General features: G+C 43.0%; 1 protein-coding gene across 1 annotated transcript; it reads left to right on the plus strand.

Moving 5' to 3' along the window:
- The first annotated feature begins 782 nt into the window (after positions 1–782).
- Positions 783–21877, plus strand: Nudt13 (nudix hydrolase 13). The gene is made up of 9 exons (XM_028758552.1): positions 783–885; positions 6370–6462; positions 9381–9520; positions 11028–11162; positions 12431–12537; positions 14473–14598; positions 15298–15409; positions 16076–16230; positions 21134–21877. Exons 2-9 carry the CDS (start codon positions 6380–6382, stop codon positions 21332–21334), a joined length of 1059 nt encoding a protein of 352 aa, XP_028614385.1. The 5' UTR covers positions 783–885; positions 6370–6379; the 3' UTR covers positions 21335–21877.
- The last annotated feature ends 1626 nt before the right edge of the window (positions 21878–23503 follow it).

Consider the following 23503-nt stretch of genomic DNA (forward strand, 5'->3'; position numbering starts at 1 on the left):
TAGTAAGAAGAAGGCAGGACCAAGTAGCTTTACTGGAGACTTGTCAACTTTAGTTAGATGAAGATTGATTTGACTGATTAATCAAGGTAGGAATTTTTCCTAAAGCTTCTGTATACCTAAACACAATCCTCTCATTTATTTAAAACAAGGTCTCAGTATGCACCCCTGGATAATCTGTAGCCCATTATGTACACTAGGCTGACCTCAAACTCGGAGGGTTCTGTCTTTGCCTCTGTCTCCTGGGATTAAAGGCGGGCCTGGAACTCCCAGCCTTAAAAAAAAAAGGGTTTTTTTTTTTTGCATGTTCATATGGATATGTGGGTTCATGTACACTGTTCATGTGTGTCCATGGAGTGCACATTCAAGTGTATGGGTGTAGAGGGTGAAGTTGACATGGAATGTCTTCCGCTATGGCTTTCTCCTCTGTTTATTGAGGCATGGTCTCCCACTGAACCTGGAGCTCATCAATTCAGCTAAGCAACATCTAAATAGGACCTCTAGACCAGAAGATCTGGAAACTGTGAAAGCTATTTGGTTGTGGTAGTTTTCACTATAAGCTTTGACAGCCGAGGTTAACTTTGTAACCCAAGGTCACAGCTCCCCGCCTGAAAATTGAACTACAATTCCCAGAGTGCATCAGCAACCTCTCGGAGAATGCTGGGAAGTGTGGTAGATTTTCCCTCACCCGCCCCGCTTTTCGCCCTCGCACTGTAGCGATTAAATTACATTTCCCATAGTGCATCTTTAGGAGGATTCTGGGAGGAGTGGCAAAAGCATCAATCCCACTGGGAAGGGAAAAGAGAAACCATTTGAACTTGAACATTTGGAGTTTCCAGGGGTTTGCAGACCACTGGGGCATTGAAGGAACCTCGAAAAGAACTCAGAGTGAGTACAGGAAACGAAACTTGATAGGTACAACCAGTATGTAGTAAGGAGCCATAATCAAAACTTGGCAGACGGCTCGGTTACAAAGTTTGACAGTTTTAACTTAAACTTTTCTAATCTCGAGAAACCAGACCATTTTGTACTCAACACTGAGTACCTCTGAATATTTTCTGAAATGTTTTTGAAGAGCTATTTAAAAATGGAATTTTCCAATATCCCACCTTTTCTCTTAATTTTTTAAATGGTGGTGGGATCTTTTAGAAATGAACCATAAAGCTTATCATATAGACCAGAGAACAGAGACCGTGAAGTCTGCATCACGGCGGCTCATCAGCTCCAGTGTTTCCAGCTCATCGACGTCCACAGTGGAGTGGATGCCCCTGGGCACCTGTGAAGATTCAGGATAAACCCACAGTCACGCTTTATGCCTTATAAGTCATTCCTCCTGGAAAGATGAACAGAATGAGAAATGTGTGTGTGGATGTCACAGAAGCTGTTAGTTCATAAGGATCCTGCCTTGGCATTTATTAGTTTTGAGTAAAAACAACATTACCTTTCATCTCATCTATAATTCTTTGTACACACACACGCACACACACCAGGGGTGTCGAGTGGGGGGATGCTGTTTGACAAATTGCCCAGTCTTCAGGCCATGATAATCTACAACTGATTAAATCTACAGTTGACTAAAATTAATTTGGGAGCAGATATTGGGCAAGAAGCCAGGTGGCCATACAAGAGTAGTGAGTAGTTACAGCCTTGTTCCTAGGACCCATTAACCTCACCAGAGGAAATCCAGTAGCCTAGAAATAACCTCCTTTAGCTGTTATTCCCAGAAACTACTGGTTTTGTTATACATTATTGTATGTGCATGTGCATTATTGTATATGCATGTGCTTAAAAATTTAAAGATGGCCTGTAATCCCTCCTGCTGAAACAAAACAGTCCCTATGAGTCTGAGGCCAGCCTGGGTTACAGAGTGAGACCTTGTCTCAAAAATAAATGAATAAATGAAATTTAAAATCAGCACAAAGAAATAAGTAAATTTTAGTCAGGGCTGGGAAGGTGGCTCAGAAGATGAGGTGCTTGCTGAGTTTGATTCCCCAGGACCCATGTAAAGTGGGGTTTAAAAGTACACATCTGTAACTCTCTGGAAGCTCACAGGCTAACCAGTCTGGTGTACACAGTGATGAACAGACATCCTGTCTCAAAATAAGGTGGAGGGTGAGGACCAACACCTGAGGGTGTCCTCTGACCTGTACACATATCCTGTGGTATGCGTGTGCCTACAGCCTCTCTCTCACACATCACACACACATGCGCGCGCGCGCACACACACACACACACACAGAGTCACATGCATATGCATCATACACATGCACAGGCAGTCACATACTTAGGCACCAAACACACATGCATCACACACGTACACACACACACACACAAATGAACAGTTTAATTGCATGTGCCCCTCTCAACCCTCCTTATCATCTCTTTCTCCTAAACTAGCCACTGTCTACAGTCTCTATACTTCTAGTCACTTGAAAAATATAAATGCCTAACTATAATCCCAGCATTCAATAGGCAGTAAGAGGAGGATCAGTGAGTTCAAGGCCAGCTTGGGTTATGTGAGACCCTCTCAAAACTAGAAAACAAACAAACAAACAAACAAACAAACAAAAAACCCAATAGTAACAAATCCATGTAACTCCAAAGGAGTGAAGTAATCTCAGCACTCCAGAGTCAGAGGCAGGAGGATGCCATGGTTCAAGGCCAGCCTAGCCCACCTAAGCAAAGATCGGATCTCAAAAATAACAAAAAAAAATTAATTTATGTACCCTGTAATGTTTACCTGTTCTCCCAATTATAAATGAGTTAGGTAATGGTGATCAATCAAATATTACTTGTCTTGTCCACCTGTCTAGAAGAATATATAATTGGCAAATAAAGCCAGGTATGGGTGCTGGGTATATGTGTTATCTCAGCACGTCGGGGGCTGATATAGGAGGATTGCCTCTAGTTCAAGGCCAGCCTAGGCTATATTGTGAGTTCTAGGCCAGAATCATCTTAAAAAAACAATAATAACAGTAAATTGATAGAAATATATATTTACAGTTATATGGTATAGTATTTTGGTATTTGTATATCTTATTAAATAAATCAAGCTAATATTGTATCTATCACCTGACATACTTATAGTTGTTCATTGCGGTAAGTGCATCTAAGATCTCTTAGTATTCAAGTGTCTTTCAAGAGCATATGGTGGCCATCAGTGCTACAACTCTGTAGAACTTACATATCCTGTCCAAGCGAAACTGTGTGCTCTTAGACCAGCATCTCCCCATTGCCTTATGGGTGTTTCTCTTTTAATAATATGTTATAAATACTCTTTCCCGCTACTATATAGATCATTCTAAATTTAGAAGCTATTTATTATTCTGTTTAATCATAATTTGGGGGAGTTGATGAAGATTGAACTCTGGGCCCCGTGTACATTAGGCGAGTAGTTTACAGCTGAGCCACATCCTAGAGCTATATCCCAATCCCCATTAAACGTTTTATTTTATTATTGTTGTTGTGTGTGTGTGTGTGATGCGTGTGCGTGCGCGTGCAGATGCAAGCATGCCATAGCATGCACATGGAGGCCGGTGGACAACTTTGCGGAGTCAGTTCTCTCCTTCCACCATGGGTTCCAGGAACCAAACTCAGGTCATCAGGCTTGTACAGCAAGTGCTTTTAGTGGCTAAGCCACCTTGCTGGCTCCCGTTATCATGATGTTTTTAAGTTTATTTATTTTATGTGTATCTGTGTATGTCTATGTACCACATGTGTGCCTGATGCCTGCGGAGGCCAGAAGCGAGCGTTGAATCCTGTGGGGCTGGGCTTGCTGGAGTTGTGAGTTGCCACGTGGGGCTGAACTGGAACAGAACTGGTCCTCTGGAAGAGCGGCCAGTCCTTCAAATGCTGAATCATCTCCAGCCCCTATAATTTTTTATTAACATTCTTAAATTTATCCTCCCTAGGATAAATTCTTAGAAGTAGAAGTTTTATTAAAAGAATATTTAACACATTAATAGTTATTCCTAAATTAACCTTAAAATATTAGAACAATGTACATTTCTGGCTGATAGATGAGTTAATAAAGTCGACCTTGTACACATACCTTTATATTATTAAAATTACACCTTTAACGCCATCTCAGGATGCTTCACAACCCACATAGCGCATCCTGCCTTCTGTGAATGTAATTCATATTGTATATTTTTGTTTGTTAAGCCACCTTGTATAACATCAGGCCCTAATATTTTGTTTACTCTCATTTGCTAAATATATCTCACCCTTGCCTAGGTCATAGATTACAAGCAAAACTGTTCAAGGATTAGTCATCAGTGACTCATAATTGTGCAACCAAGAAGCAGGCCTGAACTATAAACGTTTCTCAGGAGGCTTGTGTCAAAGCTTGTTTCCCTTGGGCACAGTTGAAAGGTGGTTGGTTGTTTAATTGTACTAGTGGTCTAACTTTCTCTGGAATTTCTTGACATTTTTAGTACTAATATGGAAGTTACCTTGCACAGGAAGACAACAGATACATAATTTAAAAAGAAACTTTGGGCTGGGGGTGTAGGGGATATAGTTCAGTGGTAGAGAACTTGCTTGGGATATGGATGGGTAGCACTCAGATGCGTGAGGCCCTGGGTTCAATCCCCAGGAATGTAAAAACTAAAAGTCAAATAAACACAATTCTGAAATGGACTTTTGAGAGAAAAAATATACTTAAAAAATAGAAAATAACGTGAATTCCTATGAATCTGCATAGCTGCCTACTGAAACATTTTCCTAATGGCTATGATTTTAATTTGTTTTTAAATCTATCTACATCAGTGGTTCTCAACCTTCCTAATGCTGTGACCCTTTACTACAGCTCCTCATGCTGTAATGACCCCCAACAATAGAATTATTTCATTGCTGCTTCATAACTGTAATTTTGTGTTATGGATCATAATGTAAATATCTGATATTCGACCTCCCAAAGGGATCACGACCCACAGGTTGAGAACCGCTGAGCTATAGGCTTTTTTTTTTCTCATACTTCATTCTCTAAGAGATGTTGGATTTTAAAAAATTTTTATTACACTGTAAATGTATTTACTTTGTGTGTGTGTGTGTGTGTGTGCATGCCATGGTGCGTTTGTGGAGGTCAGAAGACCGCTTGTGGGAATTGGCTCTTCACTTCCACTATGTGGGTCCTGGGGACTGAGCTTGGGTTGTCAGGCTCGGTGGCCTGGAACTTTCCCTCAAGAGCCATCCCATCACCCTGGAATGCTCTTTTTCATGGATGAGAAACTTAGATTCAGGAGTCTGCACACATCTTAGAATTGTCATTTATTCTACTAGGATAATGCTATTGGCCATAATAAATGTCAGTGGTCAGGAGACCAGGAGTAGAGCTCAGACTGCGTGGCTTGCATCTGCACGCAAACCCCAGAACCAAAATAAAAATGATAAATAAAAATGTTTATGTTCTTTTAGGTTTTTCAAGACAGGGTTTCTCTCTGTAGCCCTGGCTGGCCCTGTAGACCAGACTAACCTTGACCTCATAGAGATCCGCCTGCCTCTGCCTCTGGAGGGCTGGGATTAAAGATGTGCTCCTCTGTCACCACACCTATCACCATCTGGCTATTTTTAGCTTCTTATATGGTAGGACCCCAATGACCTCACTCTCACCACTACCCAATATGTTCAAAGTTCATTTCTTACAAACAGTCCGATGCAGAAGAGTTTTGATTGGTGGGGAGCTTTTCTCTGTGAGTCAAGGACCCAAGCTATTCCATCTAATGGCTCTGCCTTTTCCACTGGAGTCTTCCAGACAATGGAGAAGCCATATTCACTGCTAATTGCTTCGTCCTAGAAGGGACACACACCATTTCTACTAATACCATGTTGTTAAGACCCAGGCATGGCCCTACTTAGGAACGAGGGAGGAGAGAGATGGTTGGCTTTGCACCCAGCCTCCCAGCACCTGCTTCACAGCACGAAGGAAGAAACAACCACTTATGTTAACTAGCTGATTCTCATAACTTACTAGTTTAGCTGAACAGGTTTCAATTTTGTATATTAGAAGATAAGCACTGGAGCTGGGTGTGGTGGCACACACCTTGGGAGGCAGAAGCAGGTGGATCTCTGTGAGTTCAAGGTCAGCCTGGTCTACCCAGAGAAACCTTGTCACTGGGAATTTGAGATCAATTTAGTGATAAGATGCATGGAAGGCCAGGGGTGGTTTTGCACATGTTATTGTTGTTTTATTTTGCTTTTTCCTGATATTGCAAATCGATTCTGTCCAGACTTAGACTCTAACTCTCTTGTTGATTTATTACTTTAAATGTATACTATGATCAAAACAAACAAAAACAAACAAACAAAAAAACAACCAACAAAACCAAACAAAAAAAGCCAATGAAACAAAAACCCTCCGTTTTTCTCCAGGAACCCAACAATGTCTCTGTATTGTGGAACATTTTTCAGGAGGAAGTCTTTTGGGTGCTGTAGGCTGCTGTCAACCTATGTCACTAAGGCACGGTGAGTTCTGACCAGTCTGGTTATTTTTGGCCTATTAAATACTAAAATGTAAACTCTTAAAAACTCCACATTAAGAATTAAATGTATGAGACAAAAATTACCTAAATTAACGTCCACTGTAAATTATTTACAATTGGAAGTCATTTGGTACTAAATTAAAAAACATGTAAAATGTTTCATACGCTTGACTATAAGCTCTACTCAAATAAGACATTGTCCTTTTGCCCAAGAGCGGTGATGCACACCTGTGGTCCCAGCATATAGATGACTGAGGCAGGAGGATCTGGAATTCAAGATCATTCTTATTTACATAGAGAGTGTGAGGTCACCCCATATTATATGAAACATTTTCTCTCTCTCTCTCTCTTTCTCTCTCTCTCTCTCTGTCTCTCAAAAAGACTATTGTTTTTTGTTATTATTGTTGTTGTTATTATTTTTCTTTTGAGACAGGGTCTAGCTGTAGTTTGTCATGTGTGTGCACATATTATGGCAACCCTTGTGGAGAAGGGTGAATGTACATAGATGTGCATATGCAGACGCAGACAGAGGTTGACCAGATGTCTTCCTCAGTCACTTCTCCACCTTACTATTTTCCTTAAGTTTTATGCGCATAGGTATTTGGCCTGCATGTGTTTATGTGCTGTGTCTGTGCAGTTTCCAAAGAAGAGGGAGTTAGATCCTCTGGAACTCACATAAATGGGTGTGAGCTGCCACACAGGTGCTGTGAATTGAACCTGGGTCCTCTGGATGAGCAGCCAGTGCTCTAACTACAGAGCCATTATAGAGCTGTGCCCAGCCTTTTCTGTGTCACAGATACAAACTCGGGTCTTCATGTTGATACAGCAAGCACTTTACTGGCTGAGTCATCTCCACATCTCCTACTTGTCTTTTGAGGCAGGGTCTTACTGTGTAGTTCAGGATAGCTGAATGCCTGTTCCTCTGCACCAGCCTCTCAAGTGCGGAGACTGCCTGTGTGTATCACCACATCCAGCTAAGACTTGGACTTTTCTGTGTGGCATCTTGTGGCATGAAACAGTGCTTCATGAATAACAGCATTAAAATATTAGATGACACAGGAAGGGAGGTGTTAAAGCAGACTGTTTTAGTGGGATTTTTAACAAACACAGTTTAAAACTATATTGAATAATATAGTTTTGCTTCCTGGAATAGCAAGGATAACTCCAAGATCCTCCCTTCCTCAACAGAGATAGACTTCAGTGAAGGGTAGAACAGGGGAAAAATGGAGCAAAGGCTCAGTAGTTAAGAGTGTCTGCTACTAGCCAGCAGTGGTGGTGCACGCCTTTAATCCCAGCACTTGGGAGGCAGAGGCAGGCCGATTTCTGAGTTCGAGGCCAGCCTGGTCTACAGAGTGAGTTCCAGGACAGCCTGGGCTATACAGAGAAACCCTGTCTCGAAAAACAAACAAACAAAACAAAACAAAAAAAAGAGTGCCAGCTACTCCTACAGAAGATTCTGATCAATTTATAAAGCTGGTGGACAGACCCCCACCACCCTAAATGAAGCTACTAGAGAAGCCTAGAACTTGATTCATTATCTCTTTTTGAGAAACCAGTAAGGTTTTCTTTCTTTCTTCTTCCTTCTTCTTCCTCTTCTTCCTTCTTCTACCTCCTTTTCCTCCTCCACCTTAGTGTCTCTCTCCATAGCCCTTTATGTCCCAAAACTCACAGATGATATCTACTGCCTCTGCCTCCTGAGTATTGGGATTAAAGACGTGTACAACCATGAAAGTTTCTTAGTCCACATTTTTATTTTGGCTACTGAGAATATTATCACTATGAATTAGATCAGTCAATGGGAAAATGGGGTTTCCCATTTTCTCTGTGGTCCACTTAAGAAGCTAAAGGAGTTCATGTCTGAACAAGGTGCACTGATGTCAGATGTGCACCTCGTCTTCCCTAGACTGAATGAGAATTCCTAAAGTAGTGTTTGCGCTCTGCAGCAGTGCAGCCCGCTTCCCTCTGTGGCCCTTCTGTGCTGAGATTTTATCATCGTGCTCATTTCCTTTCCATCCTCTGCCTGCAAATTCTTCCTCACTGTGTAACACTGGCAAAGCTCCTTAAGGTTTACTTCAGTATTTATGGCCCTTGAAGTTCAAGTCAATAGATACGTATTAAGCTAAGCCATTCATTACACTAATTACAGAGATAAAAAGCAAAGGATGGGGGGGGGGCCTGTGCTTGTACAGGTCTCAGTCAGTTTGGGGAGACAGACAGTGAACAAATGATGCAGTGACACACAGAGGGACGAAGAGGAGCGCAGGATGGAGAGCAGCGTGCACTTGCCTGTAGCCACCTCAGCTTGGGAGCAAACTGGGGTGAAAATAAATGAATGGAGCTTGGCATGATAGCGCAGCCTCGTGATCATGGCTACACTAGAAGCTGAGGCAGGAGGATTATATTCAAGGCCTTGATGAACTACAGAGTGAGTTCAAGACCAGCCAGGGCAACTTAGTGATAAAAGGTGAAAAAGAATTGAGCACATAGTTCAGTGTTAGAGAGCTTGCCTAGCATGTCCATGTCCCTGGGTTCAGGCCCCAGTTCTGTAATACATATATACATGCATCATACATACATACATACATACATACATACATACATACATACATACATATGACTGCAGGAGGGTTAAGAAGAATGTCCCTAGAGGAATGATAGATAAACAACCAAGTGTGATTTATTTATGTTTGCTTGGTTATTTAACTTGGGTTCTATCTGGAAATGTCACAGCATGCATGAAGAGGTCAGAGGTTAACATGAGGGGGCTGGTTCTGTCCTTCCACCACGTGGGCTCTGGTGACTGAACTCAGGTCCTCAGGCTAGACAACAAGCCCCTTTTACCTGCCGAGTCATCACACTTGCCTGAGTATGGTCTTTCTGTGGCTTATTTCCCGGATACAGGTACTTATTTGAATTGAAGGAAGATGACGAGGCCTGCAGGAAGGCTCTGCAGACGGGAGTGTTTTACCTCTTCCATGACCTGGATCCTTTGCTCCAGGCATCAGGACATCGATACCTGGTGCCCCGGCTTAGCAGAGCAGGTAAGGTCAAAGTGTACCAGTGGACTAGGTGAGTCTCTGGCTACCAGGTGGGATTCAGGTCATTCCAAAAAATATCCTTGCATTTTAGAGTTCAGATTTTTCAAACAGCTCTTGAGCCTCAAGCTTACATAACATTTCTTACATAACATTAATTACATTTCTGCTAATTAATAACTCATTATATGAACTTGAATTCCCAGGTATTCTTGGTGGTGATAAGAACCAGGAGTGCCTAAAACAGAGGTCTATGAAGCTGCTGTTCCAGTGGGACAGGCCTGCTGCCCTTTTTGTCAATAAAATTGTAACACAGTCACACTGGTTCCTGGACATCCTGTGTCCAGCTGTGTTCATGCTACAATAGCAGTTGAGTAGTCACAGCAGACTACATTATAAACTCTCAAAGACTTGCTGTCTCTTTTCATAGAAGGTTTACCCAGCCTTGCCGTAGGCTGGTGATTTCTAGCCGCAGGAAACTGCACAGTTACGTAGTTTAAGATTTGCATCCTAACTTGATTCTGCTAAGGTCAAGATTGAATACAAATTAATTTTGAGACCTTTCAGTACATTCTTGAGATGTAAGCCTCTGGATTTGGGGTTTTTATCTTTGAGATTCGAGTGTGAATTGAGAATACTTTGCTCTCTCTGTGTGTGTGTGTGTGTGTGTGTGTGTGTGTGTGTGTGTGTGTGTGCTCAAGTCAGTGGAGAACACTTGACCAGCATACATGAGGGTCTTGGTTGCTTTTCTGTTGCTGTGATAAAACATATGACCAAGGCAACTTACAGAAGAAGGTGTGTATTTGGGCATCCCATGTCGGAGGGATGAGAACATTGTCACAGGGAACATAGCAGCGCAGACAGGCATGGCACTAAAGCAGCAGCTGAGAAATTATGTCTTAAGAGCAGGAAGCAGAGAAGACCCTGGAAACAGAATGGGCTTTTGAAACCTCAAAGCTCTACTGCACTCCCCACCTGCCACACAGTAATAGCACCTCCTTTAACAAGGTCACACCTCCTTCCCAAACAGTTCTACTAACTGGGAACCAATTATCAAACATAGGAGTCTACAAGGGCCATTCTTATTCAGTCCTCCACTTGGGGTTCCTAGACTCAATCTCAGTAGCAAGAGAAAAGTCCTGCAACCATCCAGTTGAGGATAAATACCAATTAAAAAAAGATGATCTGTGGTATACCAAACATGGTCAAATGTTCATCCTTGTCATTATTCCCTAAATAGTGTAAAACAGTTGGATACATAGTTACATTGTTATTTGATACTTTAAGTAACCAAGAGCTATTTAAAGTATTGGCAAATACTGCCTCTTTCATAGAATGAATTTGATAACAGGCTATTTTTGGAATATAAGCAATATTCCATAAACGATCCCAGCGGATGCTGAAGGAAGCAACCGAGTACTCGAAACAGAAGTCCTTTCTGTGGGTCTCACATGGTGATGCAACTAAGATCCAAGTCTTATTTTTCCTCTCCCTCTTCTTTCTTGTTGTTTAGAGTTGGAAGGGCTGCTGAGTAAGTTCGGACAGGATTCAAAAAGAATAGAAGATTCGGTGCTGGTTGGATGCTCCAACCAGCAGGAAGCATGGTTTGCTTTGGATCTAGGTCTAAAGAGTGCCGCCTCCATCCGTGGTATGTGCCCCCTTTCCTGATAGGTACTCCTCTGCTGCTCTCAGGCTTCAGGGTCTTGTGTAATATCATCTCAAGGAAAGCTTTACACATACAAGCACATTATCAGCTTTCCTCTTTAAATAAGGATATACAAACAGTATTATCCGGTATCATCACTATGAAATGTTCGATGGCCCGGAACTTGCTCTATAGCCCACACTGGCCTCCAATCCAGCCCTTCTGGCTCCGTCTCCCATGTGGTGGGATAACAGACATGTACTACCTTACCTGGCTGAAAATCAAGGGCTTCATAATGATTTCTTTCCAAGTGGTGGGGACACACTTGCTTATTATTCCCCATACATTTATACATTTTCTATCTTAACTATTTAATGAATATTTTTAAATTCAGGTCTTCAAAACTGAATATGGCAGTATGTAATCCCAGTACTTGGAAGAGGCTGAGGCCAAAGAGTTTTGAATTCTAGGCCAGTTTAGACTACATAGTGAGTCTCCCTCTCAAAAAAAGCAAAGCAAAACAAAAAAACAGAACAACAACAACAACAACAAACAGAGTAAGAGCTTGGCAGGGTAACACATTCCTGCAATCCTAGGACTTAAGAAGTGAAACAGGGGCATCCTTAGCAACCACTAGAGCGTGAAGCCAGGCTGGCTATACAATATTCTCTCTCAAAAACAAGCAAAATCATGGTATTGTTTTCCTAAGAATGTTACCATAGAGTAGTTCTGGGTCCTCACCACTGCAATGCAGAGTCGGTGGACCTGGGTCATGGATCCTACCATGCACCCCTTCTCCCTCAGTGTCTGAGGTGTAAATGTGATGGTGGACGAGTTAGACACCCCATTTTATCTTTCCCAAGGGCAGGTATTGCTACTCCAGCAGCTTGACCACTGTAAAGAGGATCTGGAGAATTACTGTGCCACACCATTTCCCAAACTGACCCAAGAGTCACCCAGAACTTGCTTAAAGTGTTTTTAGTCTTCCAACATTCAGATGTGGGGACCCAGAGGCCCTATTCCATGTAACAATGTAACACACTCCTGTGCATACATATTCTCTCTCTCTCTCTCTCTCTCTCTCTCTCTCTTTCTTTCTCTCTCCACAACCTTTCTCCCTACCCCCAGCTCCCTCAGGTAGAATCTTGGGAACCTGTGTAATTTCTAGATGAGTCTTTTGGGCAAGTTTGGGGAGCAGTGCTCTGACAGATGGACTGCAGGCGGCAAAGCTGGTCATAGCTTTACTTACATTCTCTTTTCTAATTTTTTAGCCTCCTTGTCGAAATCTGAAATGGAGGCAGAGCTCGGAGGTTCTTTCATCAAGCTGAGGCAGGCTCTTTTCCAGCTGAACTCAGTGGACTCCTCCTTGCTGTTCACGGTAGTTTTGGTTCCTCAGTTCTGTGGGAAGTATAACAACGCTGTGTGCATGGGCAAGGACACGTGTGCGTGTGCATGCTATCTTGGTTTCTCACGGATCACAGAGGGCAGCAGTGTATGGTGAAAAATCGTTCACTGTTGCTTGCTTTGCTTTTAGCAGAGCTGCAGTGAAGGTTTGCCTCCTAAGAACATGGCAACAGAGTGTATCAGTCTCCTAAATGTTTTTAAAAGGTTTTATTTTTAATCGTGTGTGCCTGGATTCCTGAGTGCAGGTATGTGCATATGAGTGTAGGTGTCTGCAGAGGTCAGAGGGGGCACTGGCTGTTATGAGTGATTGTCATCCGTGCTGGGAACCGAACCCTGGTCCTCTTCCAGAGCAGCATGCAGTCTTCACCACTCAGCCACCTCTCCAGGTGACCTCATAGATATTTTTAACTCTGCAGCATGGTACACATTATGTTATATTTTACTCTGCTGTAATAACTTGACCTCACAGCTTTAGACCTCAATTGTCATTTTATTTTTATTGTTGATTTTTAAATTCTTTTCTGAAACAGGGTTTTATCTGCTTTTTATTCCAGGCAGGACCCCCAGCCCATGAAATGGTCTCAGACACAATTAGAGTGTGTCGTCTCAGCTCAGTTAAACTAATCTAGATCACCTTTCCCAGATATGCTCAAGAATTTGTTTCCATGGGGATTCTAAACTCTACCAAGTTAACAAGACTTATCATCATACCAGCCTTTGACGTTTTGCTTTGTTTTCATTTTAAAGGCAGGCCTTCAACTTACTGTATAACTGAGGGTAATCTTGAGTTCCTCATTGCCCCAGTACTGGGATTACAGGCATCTACACACAGGTGTCACCACCCCTGGGTGCTGGGGTGCTTGATTGCCTGTTCTAAATTAAACAGAAACTCCTAAGACTTTTTTTTCCCTAAGACTTATTTTAATTGAAAAAAGAAAAATCACAACTTGAGTTGGGGAAAGGCTCAGTGGGTGAAAGTACACTGCACAAACCTGACTGGAGTTCCATCCTGGTACCCACACAAAAGCCAGATGCTGTGCTGTGCCTCTGGAATCCCACTAGTCCTGAGGCAAGATCTCAAGCAGAGGCAGGGAATGGCTGAAAGTTCAGGGGCTACTAACATGAAGACACTGCACAGCAAAGTCATTGAGACTGTCATCAAGGTAGAAGGCAGGAACTGGTTCCCAAAGCTATCCTATCACTCACTCACACACACACACACTTAAAAAACTCATAACTTCATTGAGGAATAAATATAAAAGAAATGCTTAACTATAATGGAAATTGAAATGTTTCCTTTTTAAGTTGGGTCATGCTTCATGGGTGTGTATTATGTTGCTGTATATTTTGTTTTATATATTTATATTTTGTGTGTATATATAACTATATATATTTATATTTATGTGTATATTTGTTGTGTGTTATATTTTTAACAATTCATAATGCATCTCACAATACCATTTGGGCTAGGGATATAGCTTAATAGATTACTTCCTACCGTATGTGTAGATTCCTGGTACTGCAAAAAATTAAAAAAAAACATAAAATATGCTTCCTTTTAGATTTTTGATGCTAGAAAAATATATTTAGATCATTTCCTTATTTCACAGTTTAAAGCCACTTGAAGTAGGTAAGCTAGGACCAGTGAGATGGCCCAGCAGGTAAAGGTGCTTGCCATACAAGCCTGGTGACCTGGGATGGCTTCTGCAAAGGTAGACGAGGAAACCCAACTCTACAAAGTTCTCTGCTAACCCATCCATGCACCTTGGCACATGTACCACCACCCCCAACCCCATTAAAAACACAATTAAATAACTTTTTTTTTGAAGTAAGTGAACTAGAAAAAGATTCCCCCACAAATTGTGCTAGGTACCTTTCTCTAAAGCCAGACCTGCCTCTGTGTCTACAGGCTCAGGCTCTTCTCCGCTGGCATGATGGTCATCAGTTCTGCAGCAAGAGTGGGCAGCCCACCCAGAAGAACATGGCGGGCAGCAAGCGAGTGTGTCCCTCCAATAAAATCATCTATTATCCACAGGTGGGGCCCGTGGGGGTGGAACATACCTGCGATCCCAGTACATGGGAGAGGGGGGCTACATGAGATACTCTCTCACACACACACAAAAAGGCTCAGCAGTTAAGAGCACTGGCTGCTCGTCTGGGGGTTTGATTCCTAGCAACCACACAGCAGCTCACAATTCTTTGTAAGTCTAGTCCCAGAAGATCCAGTGCCCTCTTCTGGCCTCCTCGGGTACCAGATGAGCATATCATGCACATATACACAGACAGGCAAAGCATTCATACATTTAAAGTAAAAAAAAAGCAGCCAGGCACTGCGGTCAGCACTTGGGAGGCAGAAGCAGGTGGGTCTCCATGAGTTTGAGGCCACCCTGGTCTCTATAGTAAGTTCCAGGACAACCAGGGCTGTGTAGAGAAACCTTATCAATCAATCAATCAATAAAATGAATAAATAAATAAATAAAATTAATCTCAATTTTTTTCTTTCTTCACTTTTTGAAAGAGGGTCTCTGTGTCACCCACCCTGGCTGTCCTAGAATTTGCTATGTAAAACAAAAAAAGAAGAAACAGAAAATTGGGGACAGTAGTCCAAGAAGGCTGTTGCTACTCTGTCATGGGGAAGGAAGCCTGTGTGCTCAAAGGCTCCCACAATTGTCCATTCTTGTTTCCCTCTAGGCCCCCAAGTGCCAGCCTCTCAACTTCCACTCTTCTGTCCTAGATGGCGCCCGTTGTGATCACATTGGTGTCAGATGGGGCCCGCTGCCTACTTGCCCGCCAGAGCTTCTTCCCCAAGGGCTTATACTCTGCCCTGGCCGGTTTCTGTGACATAGGTAAGGCGTTTAGGGGAGGAGCTACTGGTGACCCTGGAAGATAAAACACATCTCTCCTATTGCCATCATGCTTAGAGTCACAAGCATCCATTCCTCTCATGTCCAGAAAAGTATCCTGGAATTATATATAGTTTTCCTACATAACAGGAGGCAACATTTCAAACATGCAGCATAGCTGGAAGAATTATACAGTGAGTGCCTCTACACCCACTGCCTCAGTTCTGTAATATTTAATACACTTTTTTCCTATCTGCATCTTTCTCTCTGCCCTGCCATCAGCCCATCTTATTTTTCTGATGAACAAACTGCAGACATTAGCATACTTCTCTCTGAGTCTTTTAGTACACACAGTGATAACAAGAACCCCATGCTTTCTTATGTTTTCCTCACACTGTTTTCTCCTTTAGTTTTCAGAGAAAAGTCTACAGATGGCGAAAAGCAGCACAGTCACACAGCCAAGGGCAGCAGTAACCTCTCTCGTTGCTACATTCCCCTGCAGTGTAACTAACGGGCTAGACTTGAGCACTTGCTGTACTCAGGGTCTGATTCCTAGTGCTGGGAACTGAGACTTGGGATGCTTCCAGGAGCACGAGCTATCAGGATGCAGATAGATAACACGGTTTTCCTGCTCCAGGGGCTGTCTGGAATTAATGTGAGCGTTTGCAGGTGAAAGTGTGGAAGAGGCTGTCCAGCGAGAAGTTGCGGAAGAAGTGGGCCTGGAAGTGGAAAACATACAGTACTCTGCGTCCCAGCACTGGCCCTTTCCCAATAGCTCACTCATGATCGCTTGTCATGCAACCGTGAAACCAGGGCACACAGAGGTAAAGTCTTAACTTTCCTTTGTAGTGCTATGTCTCCTTTGTCCGGCAGCATGTGCTTTCTGAGCACTTGTCTTGAGGAATAATGTCTGGGTTATGTGGTGATATAGAAGATTATCACTATCCTGAAGGAATTAGCATTTGAGAATAAAAACAGATAACTATCATTATGTATCAGTTATCAGACAACTTCCCTTCGAGCTGCTTTGTTGAAGTATAATGAACACTGAATTTGTTGATGCACTGGGGGTGAAACTCGGTTGGTAGTTAGCATAACCAGCAAAGCCAGGGACTCAGTCTTCAGCACCATATAAACCCAGCCTGGCAGTAGCCACTTACAGCCCCAACAGGGGATCTGAAGTTTGAGACCAGCCTAGACTACATGAGACCCTGTTTTTTTGGTTTTTGTTTTAAAGACATGTCTACAGATGTCTAATGCATCTAATGCATCTAGCCTGCTGGGTTTGGAAATAAGGGTGTATCAGGAACCATTGATAAGTCATTACTAGCTGGAACCTTCTATCAGTCATTAGTATCAATGTTGTAACCTTACCCATTACTTTCTGTGCCTGCCCCTTCCTCTGTGCTTAAGAACATTTAACATAAGCAGTAGTTTAATGTATTTGATACAATGTTGCTAACTGTAGATATTGTACAGGCCTCCTGAACTTACTGTGTAAAGTGAAACTTTGTATCCTTTGTTCACTACTTGCCCATTTCCCTCCTTCCAGGCCTTGGGAACAGGCACTCTACCCTTCGCTGCTTCTTCATGTTTGACTATTTTAGAGTCCCCTTGCTCCAGAGACCATGCACAATTTGCGTCAAGGTTATTCTACTTAGCATGTCTTCCAGGTCCATCACTTTATTATAAATGTACAATTCCCTTTATTGAAAAAATTTAGTAATGCCAGCTAGAATAACAAATACCTGTTTCCTCGGTACTTGGGAAGCAGAAGGAAAATCCAGGAGTTCCAGGCCAGCTTTGATTGACATAGCAAGTTAGAGGCAACCTAGAACTACATTAGAACCTCTCCAAAAACAACAACACCCTCAGTACTAGTTCAAGATATGTATTTGTCACACTTTCTTCATTAACAGACATTTAGACAGTTTTTATATCATGGGTGTTTTGAATGATGTCTTAGTGACAATGGGAAGAGAGAGCTACCTGTGAGTCCCAGATTACAGTCCACTTGGATATAGGCTCAGAAGTGGGATCACTGGATCAAATGATAGTTCTACGTTTTAAAGTTTTGAGAGACAATTTCACTGAGTATCCCTGGTGGGTCTGGAATCTACTATGTAGACCAGGCTGGCCTCAAACTTCAAGACATCCTGCCTCTGCCTCCCCAATGCTGGAATTAAAAGTGTGTTCCACTTTTATTTATTTATTTATTTATTTATTTATTTATTATAATAATTCTCCATAGTGGCTGCACCCATTTACATTTCAGTCAATAATGTGTTATAGTCCCCTGTTCTCAGATCCTTGCCAACATTTGTTGTCCATTTGTTCATTTTTGAACCAGGGTCTTACTATATGTAGCTCAGGCTAGCCTTCAATTTTCTGTGTCACTCTGGCTTGCCTCAAACTTAGGGTCTTCCTGCTTCAACTTCCCAAGTGCTGAGATTACAGGTGTGTGCCATCATGCCAGGCTTCTTTGTTTAATTTTTTTTTTTTTGAGACAGGGCATTTTTGTGTAGCCCTGGCTGTCCTGGAGCTTGCCCAGTAGACTTGGCTGGCTGGCCTGGAACTCAGAGATCCACCTGCCTCTGCCTCCCAAGTGCTGGGATTAAAAGCATGTGCCACCATGCCTAGCCTTGTTTTTTGATGGTAGCCATCTGATTTAGCTACTTTTCTATTGTTGTGAAGAGATACAAAAACAACTTATAAAAGAAAGCATTTAATTGGGGGCTTGCTTAACAGTTTGAGAGGAAGCATGGCAGCAGGCAGACAGATAGGTAAGGTGCTGGGGAAGCAGCTGAGGGATTACACCTGATTCACAAACAGGAGGGAGAGAGGGAGGGAGGGAGGGAGGGAAGGAGGGAGAGAGAGAGAGAGAGAGAGAGAGAGAGAGAGAGAGAGAGAGAGAGAGAGAGAGAGAGAGAACGAGAACCCTAACTGGGAATGGCCTAGACTTTAAAACCTCAACCACCCCCCACCCAGTGACACACCCCCTAATCCTTTCCAAACAGTTCCACCAACTGGGAACCAAACATTGAAACATCCGAGCCTACAGAGGCCATTCTCAGTCACACTGGCACACCATCTTAGGATGTGCAGGACCTCTCATAGCATTGTGTTGCATTTCCCTGATTACTGACACTTGGTACTTTGTCACACATTTCTTGGCCATATGTATTTCTATTTCTTCTTCTTCTTCTTCTTCTTCTTCTTCTTCTTCTTCTTCTTCTTCTTCCTCCTCCTCCTCCTCCTCCTCCTCCTCCTCCTCCTCCTCTTCCTCTTCCTCCTCCTCCTCTTCTTCTTCTTCTCCTCTGCCTCCTCCTCCTCCTCCCCTTTCTCCTCCTCTTCCTCCTTCTCTTCCTCCTCCTCTTCCCCTTCCTCTTCTTCCTCTTCCTCCTCCTCCCCCTTCCTCTCCCTCCTCCTTTCTCCCCTTCCCCTTCCTTCCTTCTTTTTTTTTTGAGACAGAGTTTCTCTGTGTGGTGTGCACCTTGAATTTAAGCACTAGGGAGGGAGAGGCAGGCAAATCTCTGATCTAGATAACCTTTCCCAGGTATGCTTAAGGATTTGTTTCCATGGGGATTCTAAATCTTACCAAGTTAACAAGACTTATCATTATCAACTGTCATGGTTTGAATATGCTTGACCAAAGGAATGGCACTATTTAGAGGTGTGGCCTTGTTGGAGTAGGTGTGTCACTGTAGGTGTGGGCTTTAAGACCCTCATTCTAACTGCCTGAAAGTTAGTATTTTGCTATCAGCCTTCAGATGAAGATGTAGAATGCTCAGCTCTTCCTGCACCATGCCTGCTATGGTCCTGCCTAGATGATAATGGACTGAACCTCTGAACCTGTAAGCCAGCCCCAATTAAATGTTGTCCTTATAAGAGTTGCCTTGGTCATGGTGTCTCTTCACAGCAGTAAAACCCTAACTAAGACACCAGCCTTTAATGTTTTACTTTGTTTTGTTTTCATTTTAAAGGCAGGTCTTCAGCTTACTGTGTAGCTGAGGGTAGCCTTGAGTTCCCCGTTGCCCCAGTACTGGGATTACAGGGAGCTCTACAGAGGGAGTCCAGGATAGGCGAGGCCACACAGAGAAACCCTATCTCAAAAAACAAAACAAAAGGTTATAAAATATTTCTTCTTTTAGGAACCATCTTTTAGCGTGTTTTGTCTTTTTCCAGTGCTAGGGACGGATGCAGAGCCTCACAGGAGCGTGGCACCGCGGAGCTCCCACACATTCCGTCTGTGCTGTTGAACTGCATGGGATCCTTACATATTTTGGGCATTAATTCTTTATACTTGTTCTACAAACCTTCTCTCACCTTATAGGTGCTTTTGCGTTTTGTACTTGCTTTGCTGTCTAGGTTTTTCTTCTGACCTCACCGTGTCTACTTTAGCTCTTCCTGCCTTTGCTTTTAATGCAACATCTAAGAATGTCAGCGCCCAGTTCAGCATCACAAAGCTTTGTAGTAGCTTCTTCTAAGAAGTTTATGTCATCCCTACATGTGCATTTAATTTTTAATCCATTTTGTGTTGGGTTTTGGTACAGAGGGTCCAGTTTCACTCTTCTGCGTGTGTATCTGTGTGCCAACTCTGTGTATGCTGTAATGTATTTTTCACCTTCAGTGTTTAACAGTCCCTTACATAGAGACAGAGTGCACATACCTCACTTAATGGTTTGGGGATTGGTGTTCCTGTCCAAGGAATTGAAGATGTTGGGGAATAGTGATAAAAAATTATAGGACCCTCTTGTTGACAGGGAGTTTGATATCTTACCTAAGTTCACCTTGCTTGTTTGTGGCATGTCTGACAGATGGAAGTCACTGAGGGCCCTGCCTACAGTTTGCCTGTTCTGTCCTCTGATTTTTATGGGCTCTCTAATCTGCTTCCACTTCCTGGGACAGTCTGTGTTTACTTTGCTTTCAGTTATCACTAACCTTTATCCTTTAAAGAGACTAGCATTTATATAAATGTTGATTCTTAAACAAAATTCTCTGTATTTATGTGTGTACATATATGGACCTCTGAGACAAGCCGTGGGAGTCTGGTCTCTCCATTGGTCAGATGCGTCCTCAGGACCAAGCTCAGGTTGGCAGCAAGTGCCTTTACCTACTGAGCCAGCCCGCTGACCCTGCAGCTTGTTTTTAATTGAAAGGGTTATATACTTGATGCAGACACACTTACTCATGACTTGCCACTCAATAGTTTAGTATCTGTGCTTTAGGATTTTATGTGTATGTGCACTGGGGACTGGATCTGGGCTTAACAAATGCTATTGGCCTTGGACAAATAGGATTTTAAAAAAATGTTATAACTATTGTACAAATAGAATTTTAAAAAATTTATCTTTTTGCCGGGCGGTGGTGGTGCACGCCTTTAATCCCAGCACTTGGGAGGCAGAGGCAGTCGGATTTCTGAATTCAAGGCCAGCCTGGTCTACAGAGTGAGTTCCAGGACAGCCAGGACTACACAGAGAAACCCTGTCTCGAAAAACCAAAACCAAAACCAAAAAAAAAAAAAAAAAATCTTTTTAAAAGAACTATTTCAAAATACATTTAACTCTCTGTTCAGTTTCTGAACATTATCTAGAACTGATTTTATCCATTGGTCCCAGACCATCTAAGACTGAATAGTCCTCTGAATTTTCTCACTTTGGCCATAGTATTTTACATTTTATAGTTCCTAACTTTACCCCTACCCTAAACCCTTTCCTTGTCTTTCAGATCCAGGTGAACTTGAAGGAACTAGAGGCAGCTGCCTGGTTCAGTCTTGATGAGGTGGCCACAGCCCTGAGGAGAAAGGGCTCCTTTGCTCAGCAGCAGAGTGAAGCGTCCCCACTGTTGCTGCCTCCCAAGTTAGCTATTGCCCACCACATGATTAAGAAGTGGGTGGAGAAGCAGAGCTGTTCTTCCCTGGGTGCTTAGCTCACACAGAGCTGTTCGGATCCCTCCTGGGCATTACTACAGTGCGCTCTGGAGATGAACTAGGGAGGTGACCTAGGGTGTCTCCCAGGGCAGAGGCTCTCTGAGAAGTTCTACTGCCAAAAGAGGTGTCTTCTAACGCTCCACCCAAAATGCCGGCATAAGCTGGATAGAGCAGCTTGTACCTGTACTTGTCCCAGCTACTGTGGAATCGGAGGCAAGAGCATCGCTTTTGCCCAGGACAACTGGGGCAACACATTAGACACTGTCACTTAAAAACAAAACAAAAACGGTAAGAAGAGTTGATTGATGAGATGCTAATTGTGAAAAGCCGAGGGAAGGGTGCTGATTCGTTTGGGTGTAGCCCTTTTTTTCCAAGTCTGTAGGAACAAACATCCTCTGGCCTGGGCTGGTTGATGTTGTATTTATAGGAACTGCCAACTGTGCCCAGGGTGATTTATCTTACTGCCAAAATTTTAATGATTCTCAACTCACATTTGAGTTGCTTCTGTCCTCACAAAAAATAACATTTTATATGCTTTCAAATACGTGTGTAGGTGTATTTTTAAATTTTATTTTTATTATTATTTGCATAAGTGTTTGCCTACGTATATGTCTCTGCACAACATACATGCCTAGTTCCTGTGGAGACCAGAAGGTATCATCCCCTGGAACTGAAGTTAGACTGTGGTGAGCTGGCAGATGGGTGCTGGGAATCAAGCCTGGATCCTCTGGAGGAGCAGCCACTGAGCCATCTCTCGAGCACCTATAGGTGTCTTCTCGTATGTGGCAGTCAAATAAAGGTTGACTTTTTAGTAGTTGTTGTTGCTGCAGATCAAACCTAGGGCTTCATGCTTGGTAGACATGCTCTACCACGAAGGCGCATCCCCTGCCCAAAAGTTATGGTTTTGTTTTTGTTTTTAAGCTCTGAAGGGGAGAGTGGGAGCAAAGGTCTTCCTTGGACTATTCTGCAGGCAAGAGGTGGTGGGGTTTTTTTTTTGAAGTAGCTAAATCCCAGAAGAGCATGAGATAATTTAAGACTATGTTGTCTTTCCTTCTCTTTCACTTGCTCCGTTTGAGACCAGGGAAAATGACTAAACATGACTCAGTACTAGAATCTGCTTTGGAGGGTGCTGCTTCAATGAGGGATAAGGATAAGCAAGCACCAAGCCTGAAGCCTGAGTCCTTCCCACAAACACGACCCTGAACCCCCTTCTCCTCCCATGGTGCTAGAGAGTGAACTCGGACCTCATGCATCTAGGCAAGCCTGTCACTGACCTGTATCCCAGACCCCTGTGTCATCTGTATCTTGCCACATTGTAAGGGAGAAGTTTCTCTGGAGGAAATAAAATTCCATGCCTTTATTAAGACTTTTTTTTTCTTTCTATGACCCAAATTTTAGAAAACGAGAATGGGGTGGGGATGAGGAAAGACTTTTGTGTGTGATGGTAAAATATTTAAGTTTAGATTTCCAGGCTGTGATACCACTGGGAAAATGTGCAGAAGAAACTGTCAGAGGGTCAGTTGGGAAGAGTGGCTGGGGCAAGTCCTAATTTCAGATAACGGCACTGATTGATGGCTAAACGACAAAACCCAACCACCCTCAGCTTACATATTAGAGCCCCACAGGACAAGGCAGAAATTTCTGGAAGTGAAAAAGTCGAAGCACTGCATTTCCTTTTGACCCCGAAGGATCACTCCTGAGAAAACCTAAATGCGTTTGTCTGGAGTTCTTGGATGATAGTATGTTCCTGCCCCGATGGCAGCTTGCCTTCCTTCACTGTGATGAAACACGGGTAGAGAAAAGCACTTGGGAAAGGGGACTTGAGATTTCTTCACATCCTGCACTCAGAAAACAGTTGAGGGTCTGTGTGCACTGCCATCTATCCATGCTATTGTGAGCCCATGCATCCCAGTCTGAAATTGCTGGTAGAGAGAGGAGTGCTCGGGCTCCTGGTTGGTTGCTTTTTGATAAACCTGTTTTTTCAAAAAACATTTAAAAGATGGGGGAAGCTAATAGGAGCAAATGCAAGGCTGAACTTCATTTTCCCAGTACAAGCTGGGCAGAGGAGCCTGGCTACAGACCAAGGTTATCTGGAGATACGCTAGGATACTGCAAATGGCAGGGAAGTTGGCATGGGGTGCATGTCCACCCACACGTACATGCACACA

This window comes from Grammomys surdaster, unplaced genomic scaffold (assembly GCF_004785775.1).
Source record: "Grammomys surdaster isolate TR1022 unplaced genomic scaffold, NIH_TR_1.0 126198, whole genome shotgun sequence".
NCBI lineage: Eukaryota > Metazoa > Chordata > Mammalia > Rodentia > Muridae > Grammomys > Grammomys surdaster.

Excerpts from the sequence above, each read along its gene's own strand:
- Nudt13 (XM_028758552.1), top strand. The coding sequence starts at position 6,380 with ATGTCTCTGTATTGTGGAACATTTTTCAGGAGGAAGTCTTTTGGGTGC. Across the intron at positions 6,463-9,380 it reads ACCTATGTCACTAAGGCACG|GTACTTATTTGAATTGAAGG; the intron begins GTGAGTTCTGAC and ends TCCCGGATACAG. Across the intron at positions 9,521-11,027 it reads GCCCCGGCTTAGCAGAGCAG|AGTTGGAAGGGCTGCTGAGT; the intron begins GTAAGGTCAAAG and ends CTTGTTGTTTAG.